Source organism: Gambusia affinis, linkage group LG11 (assembly GCF_019740435.1).
Source record: "Gambusia affinis linkage group LG11, SWU_Gaff_1.0, whole genome shotgun sequence".
Lineage (NCBI taxonomy): Eukaryota > Metazoa > Chordata > Actinopteri > Cyprinodontiformes > Poeciliidae > Gambusia > Gambusia affinis.
The window spans coordinates 23061799-23088790 of NC_057878.1; the positions used below are offsets into that span (position 1 = coordinate 23061799).

The window sequence follows — 26992 nt, forward strand, 5'->3', positions numbered from 1 at the left end:
AAAGCATGTTTCTAGGACAATCAAAGTCAGTGACAGCTTTATTTTATTTGCAGACATTCTAGATTGGTTTAATCTTCTAGACATCACTGTAGATGTTCCCTTGAGTAGTTTTGCACTGGAGTGCGACTTGGTATTAGAGTTGGCTTTTAAATGAGATTGTGGTTCTCAACATGAACATAACATTCTTCCTATGGGTCTGTGCTTTCAGTAAGTGGTGTCTTTAATATGTGATGGTAGAATGGTGTATGAGATTAGTTGACCATTGCTTTGTCTGTTGTGGTCACAGACCTTTGTTGAAACATGCATGAACCACTAAATGGAAAGAATCACATTACAACACTCACCTGTTCAATGTAGAATATTACTGAAAGATCAAGATTCTGGATGCAAGGTGCTTAAATGACCTTTGTATTTTGAATAAGGCAATTTGAAGGAGGTGATGTGAGGAATTTTATGGTCCTAAGGAGCTGAGGAAACTGAATGATGTTGCTAGAGAATGGACAAATATTTCTCTTTTATAGTAACATCTGATGCATTTTGACATTTTGAGAAGTATAGCAAGCATTTTGGGAGCGGGGGGAGTGACTCTTACAATTTATCAAGATTTTTATGAAAATGTAACTGGTTTGAAACTGAAAGTACCAAAGATTTGTTTTTCCCTTGAGTCAATGTTTAGTGTTGGGGACATGTATCTCAGATGGTGGTACGGAGGATTTTAAAATTCAAATTTGAATCAGAAATTCTAGATCATATAACTAGGATTGGCCTTTCCAGAGCCAGGATCTGAAAAGTACTACAATATTATTTTGTTAGAAAGTTGAGTTAAAGGTAACCAACGGTAAAGTTACTTGTTGATTGTAGTACTGCCAATCAACAAGTTTAAAGAAATGATCCTAAACAATGCAATGAAGGAACTGCACAAACCATGTTCAGTTTAAGTTGGCCATGTAAACCATTAAATATTGTCAAAATTGTACAAACTTTGTTTTTACCTTGTCATGTCTGGTTTTATTTTAAAGCTAGCAATTTATAAAACCCACTACATTTAAGGCAGCTCTTCTGGTAATGTGTAAAATATCTTGCGCTGCTGTATAATTTGTAATCATTAGTGATGCATGTTAGCGAGTCTATTAAGTTTCCGATTTACAGACATGATTTTATAAAAATAACTGATCATTATGATGTGGTTAACATATTATTCACACCCTCCTCTTCATTTCTCATAAGGTATTGTCCACATGAAGGGAACAAATGAAATGTTGTTGTATTTGGTGGGAGTGTTACTGTTTTAATGAGTCCCTCTTTCCCATTGTGTAAGTGTCCTGGAATGTGCAACAATAAGCTTTGTTGTATGAAAAGCCCTCCCCTTGCATCATTTTACTTATCCATCAAGGTTTGTTTCCACTGTCATTTAGTAATTACATTATGCAAACATCTGCTTGGGTATGAACAAAAAAAGGAGGGGGGGAGGGAAGAGGGGCATAAGTGTGGATAAACTCTAGTAAAAAACATACTGTTCTACTCTGTTATGATGAATGAGCCCTTGTCCAAACGTCTTGCATTGCCATCCCTAAATGATCCTTGTTCAAATAGCTGACTTGTTGTACTATGGTAGTCATGTTTCAGAACAGCAGCAGGAAATGGACAACTTTGCTTCCAAATCCCAAATATGAACCAGGCAGTGTCGCTAAATAAAGCTGCAAACCACTCCATTGCAGCGGATGCCCTGCAGATGCAACCTAATTTCCGATGAAGCCACATGCTTTTGATTAGAGCAGACGCCATGTGGCTTGGTGCAAAAACCTTCCATTACTCTGAACTTATTTTTATAGTGCTGCTTCTAAATTTCTCTCTAAATTGGCAAATTTACTGTCTAGCTGAAAAGTAAAAAAAAAAAAAGAGATTTACAGATTTTTCTCTCTATCTTCCAGCTATGCTTTGGCAGATGAGGCCTACCGCTCACTGAGGGACCAGGACAAGGATCAGTGTATTCTCATCACTGGGGAGAGTGGAGCTGGGAAAACTGGTGAGAACAGTCATTTTTTTTGGTATACCCCTATTTTTTATGTATTGGTAAATGCTCTAAAGTAGAACATTGGGGATTATCATCAAGAAAAATTGAAAAATCTTACTTGGGCTAAGGAGAAAAAGACTGTTGCTCTAAATGAATCATTTCAGTAGGACCTGGAGAACAACATCATTCAGGTTTCTTGAGGTCTGAATTGGTCTGACTTGATACCTACAGAAAATCTATGGTGTTCTCAAGATAAGAACCACCAGAAACAAGCTGTAGGTCTCCAACAAAAGAAGTTAGGCTTCTTTAGCACATCACCTTAGTCACAGATGGATTGCCTCTGTGACTTGCTGCATTGATGCAGTAACTGAAAGAGTATGGAGTGAAAGTAGTCTCAAAATATCTGTGCGTGTGCAATACTGGATTTGTAACTCATGTAAGCATTTTTGTGTGTAACTTTGGATAGTTGTCTGTGAAATATGATTTGTTAACCTTAAGGAGAAAATAAACCCTTTCCTTCACCTACAAATGTTGAAAAAGTAGGGACGAGTCACCAGATACACACACACAAAACTGCATTTATGCACATATCCGGTTACGATTCCATGAGTATTTTTGAGACTCATTTCACACTACCAGATTTGTGTGTAGATGGTGCGTTTACATGCTAGTAGAAAGCTGGGTCATCCCATTTTTACTGCTTGTGCAGAAGTGGCAAATACACTAGTTCGGTGGAAAACAGTATATCTCAGCACTTCCTTATGATATTCCAAAATTATTTATAGACATATTGTGCATTTTTGAGCGGTGCAGGAGACTACGTGGTCTGAAAAACGACCACTGGGTGGCGGAATGGTTCGCTGGCCAGAAAAAAAGGCAGGCAAACCAAGAAGCAAGACGAAGCGTGCCGGTGGTCTGTCATCAGAAGTAAGTAGAAGTTAAACCTGCAGGCTTTGCTCTACGATTATAATAAGAAATTGAGTAATTATAAATAATTTCAGATTATGTTTTATATGTCTGGTACTCTGCCCTTCTCATATGTTTCCGTTAGCGGGAGCTAATGTTTATGTGAGCTATTCTACTTTAGCTGTTTGTAGCCAAGTTCGTGTATTTTAATGTCACACTCAGCAAAGTTTGAGAGTCTATCTTCAGTCTTAACTTAAACCCAGGTTGATCTAGTTTTATGATGCCGAAGTCGGCAAGCATCTTCAGGAGTTTATGGCAGTTATGGATATTGGTCACTACCACTGAAACCGTATTTTGTTGCTCCAGCAGTATTGAAGGTAGACCTGGACCTGTAGGAACATCATCTGCTGGCTAGATTTTATTCACCAGAACGAACTGAAAGGTACTTCATTTATGTTGACCTCAACATACTTAAGGATTTAGTCTAATGTTCACACATAGGCCTGTCACAATAACCAATAAATCAATCAGATTATAAATTAAAACAAACTCAATCATTTCCAATGGCTGGATATATCGTTTCTCTTTTTGCTCTCTTTCTACCAAAAACCGGATGATAAGTCTTCAGTTTGGTCTCAACTAGGCCTTATTTTGAAAGGCAGTTTTGTTTTCAAAAACTTTTGTAATTTATTTGGTTCGTTTTCTTTATTTTGGATATTAAAAATATCTTCCAGTTCTAGTGTTATATTCATTAAAATTTAAAGTTGAATGACATTTGAGATTGAGTTCTTGCATTATTATTTTGTCATTACCATTATATTACTTGAAAATGGTCTCAAAAGAACAATATTATGATTTGTTGAGATGACTTCTTCATACAGTAAAATTTTTCATCATGACAGACCTATTCACGCATTCTCCAGAATATTCAGATTAAACTGTGTTTGTGTTGGGATCTCTGAAATCCACAGAGACCCCATAACATCGGCCCTTAAACAAATGTATACCTCATCTGAAAACCAGAACAAACCTGCTGTTCCTGTTTGTCTTCATTTCAAGTTGGTTAATGTAAATGGTAAAATGTACAAACAGTAAATTTTGTTCTCAATTGACATTTTGACACAATTAACAGCTAATAAACGTATACTTAAAAATATATATATATTTTATGCATTTATTTAAAGCACCACTGCAAAAATAGCTTTCACAGCAAAACATTTAATGCATACATATCTGATCAACATAAAAATAAAAATTTCTACATACATTGTGATAATTCAAGTAATTTTCAGGCAGGTTTCAGCGATGTTCTGTCAAAGTCAGGTTTGTCAGTGCATCAGCTGTTCAGGAAAATCAACATTAAGTTTTCGTTATACACTAATTGTATATTTGTACTTTTTTCTGCATCTTCAGACAATTTGCAGCAGCTGAGATTCTGGGAGGTTTAACACCAAAACCTCAAGCTTTTAATTGTGCCGTCGACTGGACCAAGACGCCTGCCTTCCAACCCTCTGCAGTAGTTAATGTGCTCTGTTGGTAGACATTATGGTGTCTCCTTAATCTGTAGAGACTGTCCTTGGTCGTCTTTGAATACACAGATTTATGGTGTTTTCTTTTGTAAATTGATTATAGTAAATATTTGAACATCCATGTAAGTTTCAAGACATTTAATTGTTGACTTTAGGTAGCTGTTAATCTGAACCTATTTTGTTGAAAATTCAACAGATTTGTTGCAATCTTAAATATTTAATCTGTCCTTTGTGTGCGGTGAAATTAACATTAAAGTTAAAACAGAAAACACTTTTGTCATCTTCTTTCTACATTATAAATCTAATGATGCCTCTATTCAAATTATATATTTGTGACATCAAACTTTTTTCTGTCATAAAGCAGTGGTCAAACTATGGGTAAATGTTTGTAATTTACTTTCAATAAATGGAAACCAAAAAGGTTTTAAAGTAAAGGCACTATCGATACTCCTCATCTACCTCGCCACAGGTAAAGTTTCCACTGTATGCAAGTAAATGTGATTACAATTGAGTGAAAATTGTACTCCAGTTCAGGAGGGTTGGTGTCCTCCAACCTTGTCTCTGTAACGAACTGAGTCAAATCATGAGGTCAGAGGTCATTAGCACACTCTGGAGAAGTTGATTGTCCTAAGCAGCAATTTAATTCAGATGTGTTGAACCAGGACATATCTAAATGTTGCAGGACACCAGACATTGATGCCTGGATTTGAGGATCCCCATTAGAGGATCAGTGTGTTTCTGCAGCAGCTCCATCTGATCAGAGGGTAGACGAGATCTGAATGGTTCTGAGCCTCCAGAACGTAAAATAACGCCAGACTCAATCAGTCAGCCGTTTTGTCCTGTGTAGAGATAAATATAAAATGTTATTTATACACGTAGAAATTTGATAAATGAGAATCGAAAGGCAATTTATTTCCCTTAATTATATTCACTTGGTGAATAAAGCAAGAGGCAAATCCGAATATCTCCCAAACTATAAATACAAATATCAGTCAGCAACATGACTTGGGTATTTGACTGGAACCTGTTGGGCAAAACGGATACTGTAGGAACCAACTAGAGATGATTTTTATGGATTAAAGACTTAAACTGTGCCGAGTGTGACACTAAAATACACGGACTTAGCTACGAACAGCTAAAGTAGAATAGCTCGCATAAACATTAGCTCCCGCTAACGGAAACATATGAAGGCAGAGTAGACATATAAAACGTAATCTGAAATTATTTATAAATACTCAATTTCTCATAATTGGAGAGCAAAGCCTGCAGGTCTAACTTCTACTTACTAAGGGCACCACCGGCACGCTCCATCTTGCTACTTGGTTTGCCTACCTTTTTTTCCGGCCAGCGAACCATTCCGCCGCCCAGTGGTCGTTTTTCAGACCACGTCGTCTCATGTACCGCTCAAAAATGCGCAATATGTCTATAAATAATTTTGGAATATTATAAGGAAATGCTGAGATAGACAGTTTTCCACCGAACTAACGTATTTGCCACTTCGGCATTTAGTGAGAAATGTTGAGGATAAAAACACTAGACTCAAAGTAAAAATCAGATGACCCAGCTTTCTACTAGCATGTTAAACGCACCATCTACACACAAAGCTGAGGGCTCCGGAAGCGTGAAATGAGTCTCAAAAATACTCGTGCACTCGTAACCGGATATGTGTGTAAAAGCAGTTTTGTGTGTGTGTGTGTATATCTTGCGACTCCTGCGTGCTTCTTCAACTTTTGTAGGAGAAGGTTTATTTTCTTTTTACGGTTTACAAATCATGTTTCACAAACAACTATCCAAAGTTGCACACAAAAATGCGTACACGATTTACAAATCCAGTATTACACACGCACAGATATTTTGAGACTATTTTCACTCCATAAAAGAGTCCCATCCAAACATGCATGTTTTTAACTTACCAAAATAAATGTCTGATATTCTAATTTTAAATACACCTCTACAGGAAAAGCTCATGAAACTAAGAAATAAAAACTATTAAATATTATTTCCAAAGACTTTAAATGGAATTATTTTCATCTGCAGTACAAGAAACCATCGGTGAGGAGTCAGTTTAACTGGATTTCTGTAAAGTACGTACATTACAGAGAGCAGACTGTAGACAAAAATGTTACTTCTCTGTGGCTTTTGCAGGCAAAGCTGGAAGGAACCGGTTATTGCTAGCTGTTTCACAAGTGTGCCCACCTACTCATTAACACCCACAGCATTTCCACAGCAACCTGTACATCTGGACACAAATTTGATCCAACTGCTCTGAAATGACAATGCAGTCTGTACTTAAGATTGAACTGAAACAGAAATCAGATTTCTACTACTGTCTGAGTTTAGCTTTAGGCTCCAGCATCCATCCAGCATCTTTTTAGAGTCAGTAGTTATGCTCATACTAGGAAGCTGCCGGGAAAAATTGTTGCCTTATTGTAACAGTGACACATCTGTTTTGAACGTTTGATAGACCGCTCTTTCCCTCTTATCTATGCTAGGGGTGTGGGAGGGGAGCGCCAAGTCATAAATGGTATCTTTACAAAAGTTTTTTTTGTGCTGTGCTTGCTTTCTAAAGAATATAATCTCTGTACTTCTTTGTTCAGAGTGTAGTCAAAATCATTTTCTGGAATACCGAAACATGTGGGTTGTTTTTATATAAAATATCCCGTAGCAGATTTGAATGAGATAGTTTTGTTTTGATGTCATCATATTTGCACATGAAACACGATGATTCTGACTTTAAAGAGAGCACATGTGGAATAATAAAGGTGGATGAGTAAAAGAAGACCAGCATACTCTGTACAAATGTTGTCATGCTACCTGCGTTTATACCAAGACCCAACATTAATATTACACTAACCTCTATTCTCTGACAGAAAACTTACACTTCAAATGGGCATTAAACCATAAATGGAGCCTATTCAGATAAAAGCTTTTAACTCCAGATCATTTGTGTGTATTTTTTTTTTTTTTTTTTTTTTTGGGGGGGGTTGTGCTCATAGCTTCTTTTTGTTGCACTTTCATAAAAGAATGGCATTTCCTAGTTGCTGAGTTTTGCTGCCTTGCAGGTAATTGCAATATCCAGTAGGCTGGGCACAGACGGTGGGAATGCAGATGGAATCCACTCAATGCATTTCACAGTTGTTTTGCCCTGCTGGTAAAGATGGCGCAAAAAGCAAATTCATCTTTTGTTGCAGTAACCAACTTTCACTGAAAAAGCCAACCTTTACTTTTAGTATATATGAACATCATATTTTTGGGATATTAAAAGGAAAATCACTTTATCAATAGTTTCTAAGTTGGTTGAAACATTTTAAAAACCTTTTTCTACAATGTTCCTGAAATTTTCACTGAGATTATGCTGCTACACAAGATGCATTTAAGAGGCTTTTGCACAGGTTTACATATTTAGCAGGTAAATATGGTACTTGGATTTTACAACAAAAAACTCCCTGCAGCTCAGGGAGCATAGGGTGCCTTTGTGTTGCAACAAAAATATTTACACTACAAATAAATCATTACAATGTGTTTGAAGTGTAATGATGCAACAATTGCAGAAGCCTAAATAAAGGTAGTATAAAGTCCAGTTTGATCGCTCATGTTTTTATTTATTTTTTCCCAAAAACCTTCCTTTAAAGTCTCTTTCTCATGTTTATTAAACTCTGCTCCAAGGAGTCATCGCTGCAGTCAAGTTGGAGATAAATTTGGATTTCTGTCATCTCTGCTGCCCTGGGGCTTTAAAGTAATAAGGCCATTAAAAGCTACAGAATCGATATGCGCCATTTTCATTCATGTTTGTGAATGGAAATGGCTCATAACTCCCTTAACTTTCTTTTACATAGTTTATGTATAATCAAGCAACTGTGACCAACGTTATGAGATCTCTATTTTTCTGTAGAAACACATTAAAGCCTTATTTTACGCAAGAAAAGCTCAGTTTATTTCGTAGCCATGAAAGTACAGACTATTTATAAGAAACTTCTCTTTGTTGCAAGGTCTCTCAACTCTGGCATTATATTTTTATCTTTCTCAGTCTTAAATAAGCAAGCCTTTAGCTTTTACCATCAACAGCTCAGAGCATAGAACTCTTTTTGGCAGGTCACACATCATTTTTGGGTCACTGTCAATCTCACTAGTAGCTCAGAAATGATCCTTATGCCAACTCTCCAATCATGAGACATGTTTCCTACTGAGCCTCTGCTGGAGACGGAAAGTTAATTTTTGGACAGTCCCTCTGTTGGAACGCGGATTTGCAAACCAATTTCAATCACTGGGAACAGTGGGGTGAACAATGATCATTGCACCCAGATTGGTTTTCTAGGGGTTTTCTTTTCTTCCCAATGAAGTATGTCCCATAATTTCATCACAAAATCATCAAGCCAGAGTCTAACTCAACAAAGGGAGCTTCTTAAATGGGGTCTCCGCCTTTAACTCTCATGGGTGTCGAGGGGTGATGTAATGGGAATTTTTTTTTAATGGAGAACTCTGCAATGAGCCGGCATGGTGCACTTGCTCTTCTGTCATGTCTGAGAGGCTTTGACCTAATGCTTCTAATATCTGTGTGTGTGTGTGTGTGTGTGTTTCAGAGGCCAGTAAGCTGGTGATGTCATACGTGGCAGCAGTGTGTGGGAAGGGCCAGGAGGTGAACAAGGTCAAGGAACAGCTGCTGCAGTCCAATCCTGTGCTGGAGGGTGAGTGACGGTGGCTCGAGCTGCGTCCCAGTTTGGAGGCTGGGCTCTCTTATGTTTGCATATTGATGAAATTGTTAACAATGTGCTCCAGTTCAAGAGATGTTTGACAGAAAGCATCCAAAATTTGGTGGAGAAATGTACATTTAATAATTGCTGTAGAACTTAAGCTTCTTGATCTGAGTTGAATATTTAGGCTAGGCTTAAAAGTGTAAGAACATTGTATATTACCATGACAAAACCATTTCTACTATTAGTTATGGCAGTGGTAGCATCATGTTGGAGGGGATCAGCATTTTCATGTATTGAAATTACACATTTTGAAGTACAGAAATGAACTGAATTAAAAGTCCGAACAGTTTTTGAAAAGCAAGGAACACACCTTTCTGGTCAGATGTTCAAAGCTTGAGGGATTGTTTTATTAGCCAACTCTGCTTCAACTCTGAGTACTGTTCAATCCATTTTGGGTAAAAAAGAAAGTGTGTGGCACAATGACAAACCTACAAGGAGATGCATCAATCATAAGTAGTCACACTATGTACATTAAGGGTTGTGGTAGCAACATGATGGAATATGAGGGAGCTCAACGTATGAAAACCTTTGCTGTTTTCATATGTTGACTTTTGTGCGCGGTTGGTTAGGAAAAAGTGATTGATTGCCCTTACAGTGTCTTTTGTGAATCCCAGTGCTGGCAGAGAATTGCCCTTTTTTCTTTTTTTATTGGGGGCAGTGGACAGGAAGTGCCCATGAAAAATGAAGCTGTAAGGTTGACTTGCAGTGGAAAACCTTGCACATCTGCAAGAGTTTAGCTCCTGCCGATCTAATTGCCCCAACACAGAGACGCACAAAAAGAGGAAAAAGGAGGGAACTGTTTATGGAGCCAAACACAGCGGATTTATCATGCTTGCTCTCTGTGATGCTCTGCTTCACTTTCGTTATTGCTTTCATTCTTTGTTACCCTCCATTTTTCACTCCTTGCTCCGATTTCTCTTCAGCTCTTTATCTCAGCATCTCTTATTCTGTGTGTTCCTCGCCCTCTGGCTGTCGCTGTTCCAGACAAACAACCCACACATTCACACTATTCGAATACTTAAACACACATTATTCAGCTGCTATCAGCAATTAAGCTGTTATGCAAGTAGCTCTGTGCTATGTGGTACATTTAATAGCATTTAAATGTGGATATGAAATAAAGGAAATGAAAACTGCAGAGAAACATAGTCCTTTTTGAAAATGTCCACTGGTGAACATTGTAGGTTGGTATTGTGCTCCTTGGAGAGTATCTTGTTTTTGTTTGTTTGCAAGCAAGGGCCCATATGGAACCACTTTGACTCGAATGTGGCGTGACATAAAGGTTTAGTCCCTCCTAAGCCTGGAAAGCGCTGGTGCTTTGCTTAATCCTCACAGAATTATGGGCCATCATCAGTACAAATGCCTTTGACATTCAGGTCTGTTATGATTGACAGGTGACTAGAGAAGGACAATGGCAAGGATCAATAATAAAGGCTTAAAAATTTGGAACAGATATTGGCTTAGTTCTTTACATTAAAGCTTTCAAACCAATTTTAGTCAAATGTTTTTGTTCTTAATTTTAACTTTTTGGGATTTTTCTCTGCAGCATTTGGAAATGCAAAAACTGTACGGAATGACAACTCTTCAAGATTTGTAAGTATCAACTTTTATTTTGTCTTGGGAAAGGAACAAATTCATTTGTTATGTATATATACACATTTTGAGCTATTTATGGAAAATATGCTCACTTTGACTTCTAACTCTAAATGCACCTCGATAAGTTGGAATCTCATTAAAGTTAATTTTAGGAAGTAAAGTTAAAAGGGATGAGAGAAGTTCAACAGCTTAATATGACTTATTACATTCAACTCATGTCTCTTGAATAAGATGGAAACTCATTTCCAAATTCTTCAAAAGGCTTTGCTTCATGAGTCTCAAGGCTGTGATTACCTCTTCCTTAGCAGCCTTTTTTTTAATTTAACCACATGTTTTTTTCTTTCTTTTTTTCCTCATCCACTCAACTTTCCATTGATGTGCATTGGACAAAGCCACTGCCACCTTCTTTAGGAAAGACCTTTTGCGGTTTATGGCACGGTTTCATTATGGGTTCTTAATTTCTTGGAATATTTGATTTAGCTTGGCTGTTTGTGGGCCTTCCCATGGTGTGTTCTGAAAGTCGTGCCATTTAAGTTGATCACGTTCATGACTCAGAGAGGCTCCTCCTCCTGCATGAGTCCTCAGACAATCTGGAAATGGAGATCTCCTTCACATAGCAATTAAAAGCTCAGATAAGGCTAAGCACAACTTTATCTTAAGATTGTTTTCTTGTAAATATAGTTTAAAAGCCACAGACAAATGCTACTCCAAACTCTGAAATGTGCAGATTGACTGGATTCTAAATGAACTGTGCAGATCCTGACTCCAGAAAACAGAAGAAATATAAACTGTAGAGTTGAATTTTCTCTGGCTTCATAGTTAATCCATCCTTTATAGCCATTTACTTTTGTCCTTCTTTTGATTTGTCACTGTGTGTATACACATTCCCCTTAGAGATGCATGTTGGGGAACAGTGGGGATTTAAACCACAAACTGGTAGTTTAGACGAAGACTTTTCTATCATCACTGTGGCCTTGTACCTGTTTTTTTCCCTTTTTTTTTTCTCTACCGTGTAATTGGGACACATTTATTGCTTTGCACAGTAATACTGCCCCACACACAACACTGTTTGTGCACTGAGTGTATTACATTTTTTACTTGAAACATTGTCTTGGTATTGGACTTCGATGTGTAGAACAGTATTGTTGCAAAAATGCCATTTAACTGTGTGTTGGATTCTTTTAGCCTTGTAATGTGCAGGATTAAATTGAAAATGGAAGAAATTCTAAAAAAATGTTTATCATCCATCTCCCCTTCTACTATGCTTTCAGTCCAACCTTGTGTAGATTAGTCCCTTTATTAATCAGGTTGTTCATCCCTTCAATGTTTACATTCATGCATTAATTAATTCACCCATTTCATTTGTCCATCCAGCTCTGCCAATCTGTCTGTCCAAATGGTGTCTAGTCAACTATTTCTACATTTGTCTAACAATCCATTTATTCTACTTATACATATTTCCCTCCATCAGCCATCAGTTTCCTTTCTTCCAACTTTCTGTCACTCCATTTCTGCATCCCTCCAAGTACCCACTGTCCATTTATCAAATCATATGTTGAGATCTTTGGTCTGTCCATCAAACCCTTTCATTTCTCCATCCCTCCAACAATAAATATTTGTTTCTGAAAGCTTGGCAGCTGGAGATAAATCTGCCATAAATTTATAATGAACTCTTGTATTTGTGCTATAAAAATCCTGGACAAAAATCAATATACCAGTTGCTAATATTGAGCAACTGGTAAATAATAAGGTTATATTTTTTCACATAAATTACATCGTAGGGATAATGCAACAATGTTTTGTTTGGTCCTTCTATAAATAGACCCAAATCCAGACTACACATTTCCAGGTAATTGCATTATGAGAGATATGGGTGTGTTGAGTATTTTTCCACACAAGACATTCCCCCACTATCTGCCTCAGATTTGTTACAGAGGTGAACAACAGTTTTACTTTCCTACAAAATATCCCATCAGTCTGACTTCTGTTCATGTTTATATTTTCAACATAACTTATTCATGTAGAATAAAATTGCAACCTCTTATCTTAACTTTTAGCACTTCCAGTAATGTTGTCTCCTCCCTTCCTGCCACACAGATGAAGTTAGAAACTGGTTATTCCAGCAAGCACCAGCTTGCTTCTCAACATGCCATTCACACGTTCTGCTCCACTTTTACTTTCCATACTGTTTGGAGTTAATTACCATATGTTGTTTCCTCCAAACAAAAGTAAACCGGCATGCTGTTACGGTTACCTCAGTGGATTATACATCTGATCCTGTTTAGCAGACCTCGGCTCGACAAAGTCTTTAGACCTCCTTGCTAGTTACCGCTTCATCAGAAGTCCATTGTTTTATCATGAAATTATGAATGAATCCCTCACTTCATTATGCTGAGTGCAGAGGGCTTATTGAGTTTGGTTGAGCCTGTTTTCCAGCCGTTCCTGGTTTGGTCTGGCAACCGAGCTGCTATTACTACATCAGAAGAGCAAAAAAATAAATAAATCCCATACAAGACTTTCTAGTCCAACATTAAGGGAGAATAACTTCAAAATAGCTCGAGTTAGCTATCCACTTGAAAGGGAATATAGCTGAATAGCTGAAACAAAAACAAAAAATCTTAATGCTTAAAATGAGTCAGAGCTCATTTTAAGCATTTTCAAAGAAAAGAGGAATATGAATATCTGAGTAAATAAGACCTCGCATCTAACTGTTCCACTCTGACCCTCAGGGAAAATACATGGACATAGAGTTTGACTTCAAAGGAGATCCGCTGGGTGGAGTCATCAGCAACTGTGAGTACAAATGGAGAAAACGGATTTAAATCAAAGTAGGGGATAATGGAAAATATTTTGAGAATTTACTCAATTTCTGTTGCCTTACAACAATAATTATATTTGTATTTATTTTACTTGATTTTGTGAAGGAGCAACATAAGTATGGAATTGTGAAATTGGAGGACAGAGATGTATTTTTCAATATTCTGAAAATCAGTTTTATTAAGTTAAGCTTTTGAATAAATTTTATTTGTAAAACCTTTAACAACTATTTCCTTCAGCTTCACAATTCTGCACTTTGTATTAGTCTGACAATATATTTATTTTATACATTCGGTTGTGGATGTGATGTGTCCGAATGTGTAAATATTTAAGGGATGTGAATACTTCTTCAGAATTGTAACTGATGTGCTGGTATAGCCATGAAAACATGTATATTTTGATTGTATAGCCTTCACTCTGTTTCTTGCAGTGACATCATATATAAATCATTTCCAAATGTTACCTTTTCGGATGGTGGGAGTCAGACCAAACAAAAGGGATCATGAATCCCATTCCTGGCATTCTCCCTGACAGCTTATCCTTGCCTGTTTTGATTTGATCTTGCTTCTGTTTCTGTGACCTCTGGCGGGGGAAGCTAGCACAGACAAAACATTGTGAACAAAGACGGAAACTATAATGGCAGACACACAAGTGTGCTTCTGTCTCTCTGCCTGCCTGAGTCAGTTTAACGCTAGCAATAGTCTGCAGAGAAGAGCCATAGTCATGTGACTTGTTTAGACTTGGCTGGATGGACGGATTGACAGATGGGGTGTGAAAGCAAATGTAGGACTAGATGGATTGCTTTTGTTAGTTTATTTCTCTATAAATCTTGGCCAATTTTTCTCTCAAATTACTTTCTTTTCTTTTTTTTTAATGCTGTATTAATTTTGCTACATTTTAGTGCCCCTTTCATTGAAATACAGATTTTTGCTCACACATTATGTTGACTTGTAAACATGTTAAATCACCAGTGGGAGCATGCTGTGAACTGGGCATGTAATAAATCTGGTGTATGGTGGTGTGCAACAGAAATTGTGGAACTCTGGCCTTAAAATGCAATTGCAAGATGACCAGATTTTTGCACTCTGCAAGTGTAACTCACTTTAGGATCCTGAGAATAACTAATAGTTTTTGTTCTTTCATACCCTGTATTTTTCCCTAATGGTGTCAAAAGCCTTCAGCTGAATGTTAAGATAAAGAAAAATGAGCAAAAATGTAAGAAGTGGCTTTTTGCTAGTCTTCTATCTCACTTTCTTCCTGCGTCTTTGATCACAGCTCCACATTACTGCGGCAGACCTCTCAGTCATGGGTGTTCTATTATTGATGTGCCCACTCCTAAGTGCCACTTATGTGATTCATGACCTGTGGGTGTCGCAGTACTTTTTAGCCTGGTCCTCATCTGACCCTAACATCCCTAGCTCACTGTGGAAAGACCCGGTAATTCGCTCTTTGCAGAAAATCAGTGGATCAACTTCAAACTAGCACTTCTATCCTTTCTGCACCCATCCTCCCACCGGTGGGTTGAGTTTATTCTAAACATTGAAAGTATGGAACTTTTTTTTTTCCCCCTGATGGATTTGAGTTTTTTGCCATTTGGTTATAAAAGCAAAAAGTGTGAAATAAACTTCTAACTTTCCTAAAATAAGATGTTTCTTGAAAAGAAATTCTGTCTATAAAGTCTTCTGCACAGTTGGACTTAAAGTGAAGAGGCTGTCGAGTAGTCTGCAGTATCTTTGAGCTCTGCAGGCAGTTCTTGGTTGAATGCCTGTTTGCCTGATGCAGTAAGCAGATGAAAGTGCTTGTTTAATCAGGTTCTGCTGCTCTTAGTCAACGACTCAGCAGAAAGAGCTGATGTCTGAAATATTTTAGTGACTTCTTCCTACCCAGTGGATCCTAAATAACAAAAAATGACAAGTGTCTCCTCTCAAAAATATTTATGTCCTAAGGTTTTTGCTAGTTTGATGAATAAACACAAGCTAAAATGCATTTTATTGATTTTGTGATGAAGTAAGTCAAAGTGTTGTGTAGCTGACGTGGAAGGAAAACGATGCAGATTTCTTAACCCTAACCCTAAGGATCAGTCATGAAAATTTAAGTAACAATTCTTTCTAATTTGGCCATGAAATTAAAAACAAATGCTGCATTTTATTTTACTTTCTTTTTATTTTTTTTACTAATTGTAATATTATAGCATGCATTAATATTAAACCTCACTTATTGTAAGCAGCCTGGAATGCAGAGGAAAGCCATCAGAAACCCAACTTGCTTACGTTTTGCAACAAATCTGAAAGGTCCTGTAGCATGTAGCTCAAATTTTATAATTTAAACTACATGCAAAAGATTTGGGTATAGAAATAAGTCCACATCCCTTAGCACCCATCATTTCATTTGGGCCAGCTTCTCTATCCCTGCTGAAGAAGAGTTGAAAGGGAAGATAGAGTCAAATACAGATCCATCCCAAGGAGAAAAAAGTTAATGGACTGCAGACTTGAAACTAAGATGGAGGTTCACCTCCAAACAGCACAGCAACCCTAGGAATACAACCAGAGCAACAAGTGAATAATTTAAGACTGAATCATATTCATGTTCGAATGATACAGTCAAAGTCCAGGCCTGAAACAAATTGAGAATCTGTGGATTTATTCCAATCTGATGGAGCTTGAACTTGAGCATTGTGCAAATTAATAGAATGGTCTCTCTTCCCCTTGCCCCCCCATTTCACTCTGAAAATCTTTTGGAATCAAACATTATAACTTACAGATGTAATTGCAGTGGAAGATGACTCCACAAAGCATTGCCTCAAGGGAATGAAAACAAATGCATTCCAAACTATCCAGATTTTTATGAGAGCAATATTTAAAGTCAGTGTATCATTTCCTACACCCGACTATTATAAAAAAAATGCCAGTGAAATGCATTGAAGTTTGTGGTTGTAACATAACAAAGTCGAAGGGTATGAATACTTTTCTAAGGCATTACAAATTTGACAACGACCACCTTTTGAGTTTTGTATAAAATGAGGTAGTACATTGGAACAGGAAGCCACATGGTCACTAATAGAGTTGCAGTAAAAAAAGGCGACTTGTCCTGTGTGTCATAGTTTCCTTTTGTTTTCTTATAGATCTGCTGGAGAAGTCACGAGTGGTGAAACAACCTAGAGGAGAGAGGAACTTCCACATCTTTTATCAGCTCCTGTCTGGAGCTTCAGATGACACGCTGAGTAAGTTTTCTGAAAGGTTGATGAAGCCAAATAAAAGCCATGCAAGTATTAATGTGAATGTTATGACTGGAAATTAAAATGAAATGGCACTGTAAAATACTGGGGGGAAAAAAACAAACTACAATCTGTAATATGCCAAAGTAGCATACTACAGACTAATTAAATAATGTAGCAAATGTGTTAAGAAAGAAGTTACAGATTCAAACTATAAATGACTCACAAGAATTAATGAAGCAAACATCAGAACAGCAGCTGCTGGAAAACCCAGACTGACAATTGTTTTGTCCTTTGCCTGACATTGATGTAATGTTGGGTGGTGAACATAATTGGACATTTTGCTGTAGCAATTGTCCAGTTCCTTCTGTGAAAATCTTGCGTTTAAAAACATCCTCCAGCAGGTTTGCAGCTGCAGGAACACATGGCTTACACATTAACGACCTGATCTTCCTGTCTAACAAACACTTCGCTGAACAAAGCCAGGCAATGAAACCTGTTCCCTCTGTTTGCCTTTCTCTGCTCTGAAGGCATTGTTTTATGTCCTGAACAATATAATGGTCATCGACCCCTAGAGTACTTGCATCAGAGGGGCAGGGTTTTGCTGTAGTTAATGCAGCCACTAATGAAACCCGACACGTGCGCCCACAAGAGGAATAGATTTCTTTGTTCCTACATGGGCTGGGCTTTTAAGTTTGCAATTCAAGCCCAGAGAACAGTGGTCACAGCAATAACTCATTTGTGGAAGCATTGTGCAAAAGTTCTTTTTAATGACTGTTGTGTGTTTTTTGTTGTGGTGTTTGCCATGGCAATGCCTCTTGGCTATGGATGTCCAGGTGTGCATTGTAAATTCAATGGAATTGAGGTTTTGATTGTTAATTAAACATGCTGCGAGCAAATGCAGATTAAAGATTAACCAGATTGTTTGTCACAGAAAAGCTTAAGCTGGAGCGAGACGTCAGCAAGTACAACTACCTGAGCCTGGACTCTGCCAAGGTCAGTGGGCTGGATGATGCAGCCAACTTCAGGACAGTCAGAGTAAGTTGCACAAACACAAATCTCCACATGTCAGATTAGAATGAAAAGGTCTTTTAAAAATATTCTATTAAATCTATGCTAGATGAATTCTCTATAAACTGAAAGACTTTAGTTAATTTCTGTTCATTGAGGCTTATGAAAACCTTAAATTGAATTTATTTGGAAAAGATTGTAACACTCAAAATGACTTGATACAATTGTGGACATATTAATTGGTTTAAGTATATATTCTCTCAGTATTTTTGTGGTGCTCCTTTTGCATTAGTTAGTGCATCATTGTGGTGTGGCATGGAAACGATTAATCTGTTGCGTTTCTGAGATAAGAATGCTAGGATGCTTTAATGGTGACTTTCAGTTCAGCTGCATTGTAGGCTTTGGTTTCCCAGCTTTCTCCTTAAATCAGCCCACAGATTCTCTTGGTCAGGTGAGTCCATTGGCCAATAGAGTACAGTTATTAACTTGGACTCTATGCTTTACCACTTTGACAGTCATAGCCCATACTCTGGATATGTCCAACTACAGTTCAGTCCTTGTGTATCTTCCCCTAACTTTGAGCCATCTTTGCTTCACAATTTTTCTCAAGCTTCAGATTTCTGTGTAATCTACTCCTGTTTTTACTACATTTTGTCCTTCCATTAAGCTTTCAATTAATATGCTTGGATATAGCACTCTGAACACCCAGCTTTTTTTTTTTTTTAGCAATACCTTACCCCTCTTTATGGAGAGTAGTCTTCCCCATGGTGTGAAAGAAATAACAGACTTTTTTTGGTCCAATCTTTTAAAAAAAACAAAAAAAACTGACAATTGATGTATAAACCATTTGCATTACTGTTTGAAAATGCAGATGTGTTTGAGTACACACAGAAAAGGATGCAAAATTCACGCTACAGTTTGCAGTTTCCATCTTGTAAAAATGCTTGTGTTCCAACAAATAATAGTTTGTTGGGACATGTGTATTGTCTTATTGAATGTTAAAGCCATATGTTTTACTTTTGTTGGACGTTCTGTTACTCAATGAATTGTTGAAATTCTTTAATTGCTCAGCACAATTTAAAATGACTAAATATGTTTTGTAACTTGGAAAAGGACCTCTGCTTAAAAAAAGACAGCTCGAGTTAAGACAAATGCTAGCACATCACAAGCAACTCTATGCTCTGCTGACTTTGAGTATCGACTTACCTTTTATCTGTGTCATGTTGTGTTAAATATGATTCATGTACAAAGGGCAGAGATTGGTCAGCTCTTATCTCCTGGACAGGACAAACAAAATCTATCAAACTCACTGTTCTTTGGCAAAATGTTCACCTCTGTCTCTCTCCCATTTATTGCCATAACAGTTCCACTTGATTTCTGCCTTTAATATTTACTACAGCATAAAAAGTAAGTTATGATTTTGCATTTAACATTAAGGGGGGAGAAAAAACTACAACTATCCTGGTTGTTTTTGTTCTGTGATGTTTCTTCCATTCCTCATCGACGGAAGGAGACCTGCGGTTATTGTCTATCTACTGCAATGTAGCGTACAAGGTCCTGTTCCAGCAGGCTTCTTTTAAATCACTGCACAAGACTCGTCAGTCTGAATTGTAACGGTCAGCTGTCCTCGTTTCCCCACTTTTCACATCCTGCTTCCCATTAACTTAAAGCATTCCCGGCGCAGCTGCACCTCGCCAGCCGGAAACACAAAAGGACATTCCCTCCGAACAATCGCCCCCGCCACTTTATATCCGCCTTTTGAGTTAGAGCAGATTTGGACAATAATTTGTGAAGTATTTAGTGTAATATTTGATGATGTTTAGATTTCTGACTTGCAGGATTGTTTTTATTAACTTTCAAACCGAAGTAGGTTTTTGGTCAGTTGTTGGATTAAAACAGCTTAGACTTGATGAAAATAAAATTTTGGAAGATCTAAAACCTGTTGTAGCACCGTAAATGTTTAGTGTTATGATCACACCTCAAGAACAGGCTGCAGTTTTGTTTTTGGTCCTTCAGTAGTGGACTTCACAAGCCTTATTGCATGGTTCCAATTAGGTACCTTACCTGTACTGCTGCACCAATCAGGCATCCACGGGCTGAGACAGTTTTGAGGTGTGGTCTTCCTTTTCTAATTTTGACCACTTCCAGTTATCTAATTCAGGGGCTGTAATGTCCATCAATCAATCAAGTTTATTTGTATTGAACATTTCAGCAACAAGGCAGTTCAAAGCTCTTTACGTCATAAAAATGCAAAGTCTTCAACAATTGAAACATTACATTTTGCCAAGTGCTGTCATTACGCATCAATGTTGGTTAGTGTTTCATTTATTGTGGTTCAAAAGCAACTCTGAGCAGGTGTGTTTTAGTCTAATTTAAAGGAACTACACTGCGTTCTATTTAACTGCTGAATTAAAAATAAAAAAAATATCTAAAGACTGACCATAAAACTGGGGAAGAGAGAGTGTTCCATTTTGATGCATTTAATGAGCAAGAAAATGATTATTGATGGATTGATTTATTTTGTCTTTTGGTTAATTTTACCAAGAAACAATTGACTATTTTGTTTTACTGGTTTAAATCCTTTTCCAATGAACTATGCAGGACCAGTCATTTCCTAAATAGGAAAATACCACAATATAATTTTCTATTAAAAATTGAATTTTTTCTGGTAAAGTGATATATTGAATATCAGCCTGTTAGATTTTGATATACATTAATACATATTTAAACTTTGTAGTTTTCATGCGTTTACTGGACAGTGTTGCGCCTTTGTTTCACTCATCATAACAAAAGTATCAGCTGTTAAATTTGCCTAGCTATCTAACAGCATCGCCACCTAAAGTCACCTGTTCAAACAATATTCTGCTTTTAAAATGACATTGTAGTCAGAGTGGCTGGTAACAAAGCGTGAAAAAAAAAAATCCAAACTTCTGAATTTATTTTGAAGCGCAAAGTAAAAGTGTCAGACCTTTAAGCCATTTTTATTGGAACATGTAGGAGAGGCACAATATAGAGATGGACCAGATCATTGCATATCCCTGACTTAACCTTAATTTCCTTTTTTCTTCATCCACAGAATGCCATGCAGATTGTTGGATTCATGGAAGATGAAATGCAGTCGGTGCTGGAGCTTGTAGCTGCTGTTCTAAAGCTCGGCAACATTGAATTCAAGCCAGAATCGCGTTGCAATGGGATGGATGAGAGTCGCATCAAAGACAAAAATGGTAGGTTTGATCCCATCCTTCATTTGCTTATTTGTAAAAAAAAGACAAAATTCAAGTTGACCATGTTTCTACAATGTTGTATAGCAATTAGAGCAAAAATTACCTGTATTTGCTTGTAGATTAGCTGAAAGATGTCCTCAATTTCTATGTTGTAAACAATATTCCTAGTTTTTGACTTAGGGAAGACCTCTTTTAAAGCTACCGTCCCCTTATTGGCTTCTTTAGTGTCCCCTGTTATCCTGCTAACCAAATAGGTTTTATGATTTCTGTCAGAAGACCTGCATGTTATTGTTCAAACAGTTGTTTCCATAAGGCAAATATTTAATTTACATATTTTCCATATGACGTCATGATTCGTTGCTGATGCTCATTGGCAGTTTGTCAAGTCCTGAGAGCACTCCAAACTAGAGTGCACATCATATAAACTGACTTCCTGTAGTCCTTTGTGTCTGTCACTCTTGTTCATATTAAGTATAATTACCCTTCTAATTTGTTCTCTTCTAGTATTATTTTATATTTCATGATGTCCAAAATCCTTTCTATAGGATTTAAAGGATTTAAAGAATATAAAGCTTCTCATTGTTGATGTAATAAACTTAAAAAATGTATTTGTTTTCTTTGTAGATTTGAAGGAGATGTGTGAGCTGTTAGGAACTGAGCAGTCTGTACTGGAAAGGGCTTTCAGCTACCGAACAGTTGAGGCCAAGATGGAAAAAGTTTCCACCACTCTGAATGTTGCTCAGGTCTGAGTTTCACTTAACTTAATTTTAAACCAGTTAAAAGCAAATATTTCTTTGTTTTTTTTGTTTTTTTTTGTGTTCTCTCATTCCCTCAATCCGCAGAAAAATAAAGGGTAATTTCTTCCCCTTGACTTGCTTTCCCTTTGGCTGCCAACACCAATCCATGTCAATGCCACATGAAAACTTTTACATAATAAATAAGCACTGTTCCTTCTGGAAATGAAAATCTAGGTCATGTTTCAGGGGTTAGGCTTTTGTCACATTACATGGGGACTGCTGGCATAGACATTTCAATTCAAAACATTAAAATTGTATCCCCAGAAATTAGTCACATTTTTTTGTGTGCAGGTTTGTATTAAAAAGCATAAAATTCGGTCAGGTGATATTGAGCAAATTTTAATTTTCATTTATTTTCTCTTTGATATGACTTTATAAAGTAAGCAATCTGTATTTTATCCTTCCTGCATGTTTTTGTTTGCATCTTGCAAAATGACTATTTGCTGTATCTGGCACTTAAGGGGATAAATATTGAAAAAAAATCTAAGTCTGTATGGTAAGGACTGATTATGTGTCTTTTGATAAAGAGTAATATAAACATAAGCATATAACATGCATAAATGTTGGTGTTTAAAAGAACAAGAACAAGAAAACTGCAAATTATTTGAACAATATTCAATGTCACATCTATTACAATTTTTTCACAGGCCTACTATGCCAGAGATGCTCTGGCCAAAAATCTCTACAGCCGTCTGTTTAGCTGGCTGGTGACCAGAATTAACGAAAGCATAAAAGTAAGTAAAATATCTCTTAATAGAAGTTAAAGTTCCTTTGCTATGCTGACAATGTGGTGTCCTTTCAGGCACAAGCTAAAACTCGCCACAAGGTGATGGGTGTACTGGATATCTACGGCTTTGAAATATTTGAGGTAAGACGTGTGCCAGATCAAACTGGTTGATTATTTCTTAAGCCCAGAATGACAGAATCAGACCATCTAAAAACAGAAAAGAATTTTCACCTCAAGCTGTTTGCCTGCTTTGCTACCTGTGTGGAGCTTATCTGCAACAACTGAGTCCAGATATAAATGCACTTGGATTAGTTCAGCTTTGTTGGGTGAAATAATTTTTGTGGTAAATACACTGTTCAGTGCATTTGGAGGGGAACTTCTCATTGCTTAAATACATGTTTCAGATGCACTTTTAAATGTATCACATGGCAAAGGGATTCCACCTGTTCTGCATGTCAGTGCATGTAAAACATGAGACAGTTTTTTTGTGTTTGTGTGTTTTTGCTAAATGCATTTTAGTCGCCTGTTCTTCATTTGTCATTTTGTTTTAATATCACTGCCTGTTCATTTCACTGACTCTCAAGTCCTTCCCCTCTTCTTAATGTTGTTTTGTCTGGGTCATCAGGAAGGAGTAAGTAACACCCACACCAGCCTGCTTGCTGTGCCAGAGTGCATGCTGTGATCCTTTAGACATAATTTAGCATCTTGTTTAATTCCTCATGGTGTGCAGTAGCCTATAGTGTACCACACAGCTGAAACGATGCTAAAGAAACCTTTGCATCATTTGAAAAATACCATTTACATAACCATTTTAATGTCTGAACTTTAGTGCAACAAGCACTCATCCACAGAATAAACTGTAAATAGATATAAACTGTAAAATGCTTTTTTTGTTTGTTTGTTTTTTGCTAGTTTGTTAGCTTTATTTGGTCTCTCAAAAACGTCATTAAAAGTTTCCTCTGGTATTTGTCATTTGTGTGCTCCAATGTATGGTTTAGAATAAGATATGCTAACATGTAGCTAAATGCTTAATTTGGCTAATATCTAATATTTAGCAGCTGCTCAAATTAAAGAAAATGTGTCATAAAATTTAGACTAGCATTTAGAAGCATTTCAATGGCTAGTTTTGTGTTAAAGAAAAGCTGTTTGGCACTTGTATAAGGGAGCCAAGATTTAACATTAAAGGCCAGTTAGCTTTCTTAGCTGTATGCTAAATTATGCTAAGTGCTACGAAATTACAAATTTTTTGTCACAAATTCAGTTGTTGTAGCAGAGCAATATGGTATTTATTTTAATGTATCTCATACAGGCTAAGCTGAAAGAAAAGGCTTTTGTTTATTCTATAGTAATTCAACAAAAAGGTAGAGATGTGCTTTGTAGACTGTCTCAAATCCTTCTTATAGCAATACAGAACTGATGTTCTGATTGTTCAGAAAGGATAAAACTCACTTTGCCCAAAGCAAATAAGTAAATATTTTTACAATAATTAAATAAAATGCCTCCTTCTTGAAATGAGGCTACTTAGTCCAAAGTTACTCCCTCAAGACACTGGTCACAGCATTTTATAAAACCTCAAAGTTGTCACTGCACTTTTCTGAACAGGTTTCTTCTACATATTTCAGCCTGGGATCTGCTGCCAATCCTGGAGACAATGTTTTCCTGTGTGCTTTTTTTTCAGGGGTGACAATGACCTTTGGTTTATTCAAGAGAATGTAATGAATCTTAAAAATTCAAAACTAACTACATGCTGCAATGTATCCCATTTCCTCTTCACTAATAAAACGTGTCCTTCACCTTCTGTCTAAAACCTGCTCTAAAACTAACAGCATTTTTATGTTTAGAAAATATTAACCAGTGTTCAATAAGGTATCTTAAAAGAAGCATGACTCATTTTTTGTTGCCATAATTGACCAGAGTTCTGTGGGTAACGGGGAACAGCTATTCATTATATACTGACAAGTCAATGTTTAAAGAAGTCTTCAAAGTCTTACTGGAATTTTTCATGATAAGGATTTATAATTATTGCTGAGATATTACAGGTAGATTAAATAGTTGCTTCGTCATAGGGTTTATGGTGATAAGATTGCAGTTTCACATCCTGAAGCCTCTGGATTGTTGAAACCATTTTTTGAATTATGTGCTGAGGTTTAAAGTTTGTAATAAGATATGTGCTACCTCACTGATCCAAACTAATTAGATGTGTAGTAGATGACAGAATTTAATATTACAATCTGAATTGTCAGCTTTAATTTATCTGACCAGTGAGGTTTCCAGATTTCCTATACTTACTGAATATTTTTTCAGGAGCTAGGAAAAGATACTGAATTTGTCGCAGCAAAAGAATGCTTCTAATGAAATGTCGTGCAAGAAAATAAAATGAGTAAAGCAGGGCAAATCACCTATTTTATGGTTTCTGTTGTGCAATGCTCTGAACAGAGAGCTTGAAGAAGCTTCAGACAGTTCAAATTTCATTATAGAACATTCAAGCTCTTAAAATTTTGTTTAACCTACTTTTATGTTCCAATGTTAAAGTAACTTGAGGTTAAGTTTCTCATCCCTCATGTTTTCCTGTCTGCAGGACAACAGCTTTGAGCAGTTCATCATCAATTACTGCAACGAAAAGCTGCAGCAGATTTTCATCGAGCTGACTCTGCGTGAGGAGCAGGAGGAGTACGTTAGAGAGGTAAGCTGTGAATTCTACTCATTGAGAAGTTTTGTGTCAAGCTGTTGGATGCAAGGTTTAAAAACTCCAGGAAAATTTACCTCTCAACACCTGCCTTTATCAATTTCGTTCCTTTCACCTGCAGCTGTACATCTGCATCTCTTAACATGTCACCACTCGGTTTGTTGTGTTGACAGTCCATTATGGCGGGCCCCTGAAGCTTTGCTTCTACCTGGTCATTTCACTCAACTATTTAACCCCTCCTACTGCCCCACTTAAACTTGCATTCTCTTCCTTGAAGTGAACACATTTCTGCCATTCTATCTTTTGTTTTTTGTCCCCATCTCTGACCCACCAACATTTTCATTCTGCGTACTCAGGGACGGAAATGATCCCTCACTCTGTTGAGAGTAAACACTCCCCGATGTGGACCTTTAGGCTCTGTTTGTTTTCAGAGCTCTGAGTTTGAGTGCAACGGCAGTGACCCCACAGCCCCCTTCCCTCCTTGCACCACCACCACCAATGATATTCCACCACTGGCTTTCGTCCAGTGTATTGCATGGGAAAATACCACAGCACTAGGGAAAGATGCAAGAACTACCAATCATAAATGAAGCCATGTCTTTTTTGCATCCACCTTTTTAAAAATATCAATCATTCACGTTGGTACAGTTCACTGATCCATAAATAAGTGCTAAGTTGAAAGCAGAAAAATGTGTTTCATAGGTCTGCTGCCTTTTTTGGAAGGGGACATTTGTAAAGTGTGCTTTTGTCTTTTTTTCCTGAGTCTTTGACCTCTGTTTATGTGGAAATAAGAGTTTTAGAGAAGACATTCAAGTACCAAGGACTGTTATAAATGAGACAGAAGATTTAAAAACTTTCCCTGTTTTTATTTTTTCCATAAATACACTGAAGTTAATTAGGTATTTTGTTTTTATTTCATTTCATCAAGCCTTACAAATGCATACTGCTGCAGGCATGTTGTGACCTTGCTATAAAGCGCAATTAATGTGCAATTACAAAGTTCTGGATGAGGTTGTGGGAGATATAGAAGCATAAATACAATGTCTGGTTGTTTTTTACAGTGTTTTAAATACTAGAATATTTAGTCTTTTTATATCATCCCCCACACACACTCAATTGTCATTCAGTCTAAACTAGTGCCTTTTGGTCTCATAATTTGCAGTTGCACATTAGTTCTTTGTGATTTTGATGAATGATGGTTGAAAAAATAAATAAATAATATGTTCACGTCACATTATAATGCACATTCACAATGGTCTCATAGATTGTGGTTTGGATTGTTTTGAACCAAATTAAAAAGCATTGTGATATTGTATCTCAGCGTTTGCTACAAGCACCATATTACTGTGAATCAGATGTGAAAAGCGTCAATGTAGGCATTTACATCGATGATTGCAATGCTCATAAGGTCCAAATAAATGACAGCCTTTTTCTTTTAAGTACCAAAGTCATAATCAGTTGAATATCTGTTTTATCAAGCTGATGATACAAAGAAATGAAAGATCTATTTTTGACCTGTGTGTTTTGTTACAGGGCATTGAATGGACAAATATTGAGTATTTCAACAATGCCGTTATCTGTGACCTCATTGAAAATGTAAGTTAACTTCCTATTTGTTGATGATGCAAATCTGGTACTAAAGAAAACAGCACTGAATAATTATGATCATAATAACTCCAACAGAGCTCTGTTGCAGTGCTTGAGATTGTGTTTTCCA

The 26992-nt window shown here is 36.9% G+C and overlaps 1 protein-coding gene across 7 annotated transcripts in view; it reads left to right on the top strand.

Annotated features, from left to right (window-relative positions):
* myo1b (myosin IB) overlaps positions 1-26992 on the top strand; it is a 71953-nt gene that overhangs the window by 30342 nt on the left and 14619 nt on the right. For 4 of the 7 annotated variants that reach the window (XM_044132665.1, XM_044132668.1, XM_044132671.1 and 1 more), the window contains exons 4-16: positions 1932-2026; positions 9030-9134; positions 10750-10796; positions 13529-13592; positions 16738-16836; positions 17765-17868; positions 20918-21065; positions 21690-21808; positions 22510-22596; positions 22665-22730; positions 23215-23220; positions 25168-25272; positions 26809-26871. In XM_044132665.1, coding sequence (XP_043988600.1) covers positions 1932-2026; positions 9030-9134; positions 10750-10796; positions 13529-13592; positions 16738-16836; positions 17765-17868; positions 20918-21065; positions 21690-21808; positions 22510-22596; positions 22665-22730; positions 23215-23220; positions 25168-25272; positions 26809-26871 — 1108 coding nt within the window. The remainder of the gene's footprint in view (positions 1-1931; positions 2027-9029; positions 9135-10749; positions 10797-13528; positions 13593-16737; positions 16837-17764; positions 17869-20917; positions 21066-21689; positions 21809-22509; positions 22597-22664; positions 22731-23214; positions 23221-25167; positions 25273-26808; positions 26872-26992) is intronic. The other 3 variants (XM_044132667.1, XM_044132669.1, XM_044132672.1) reach the window with 1 other exon arrangement.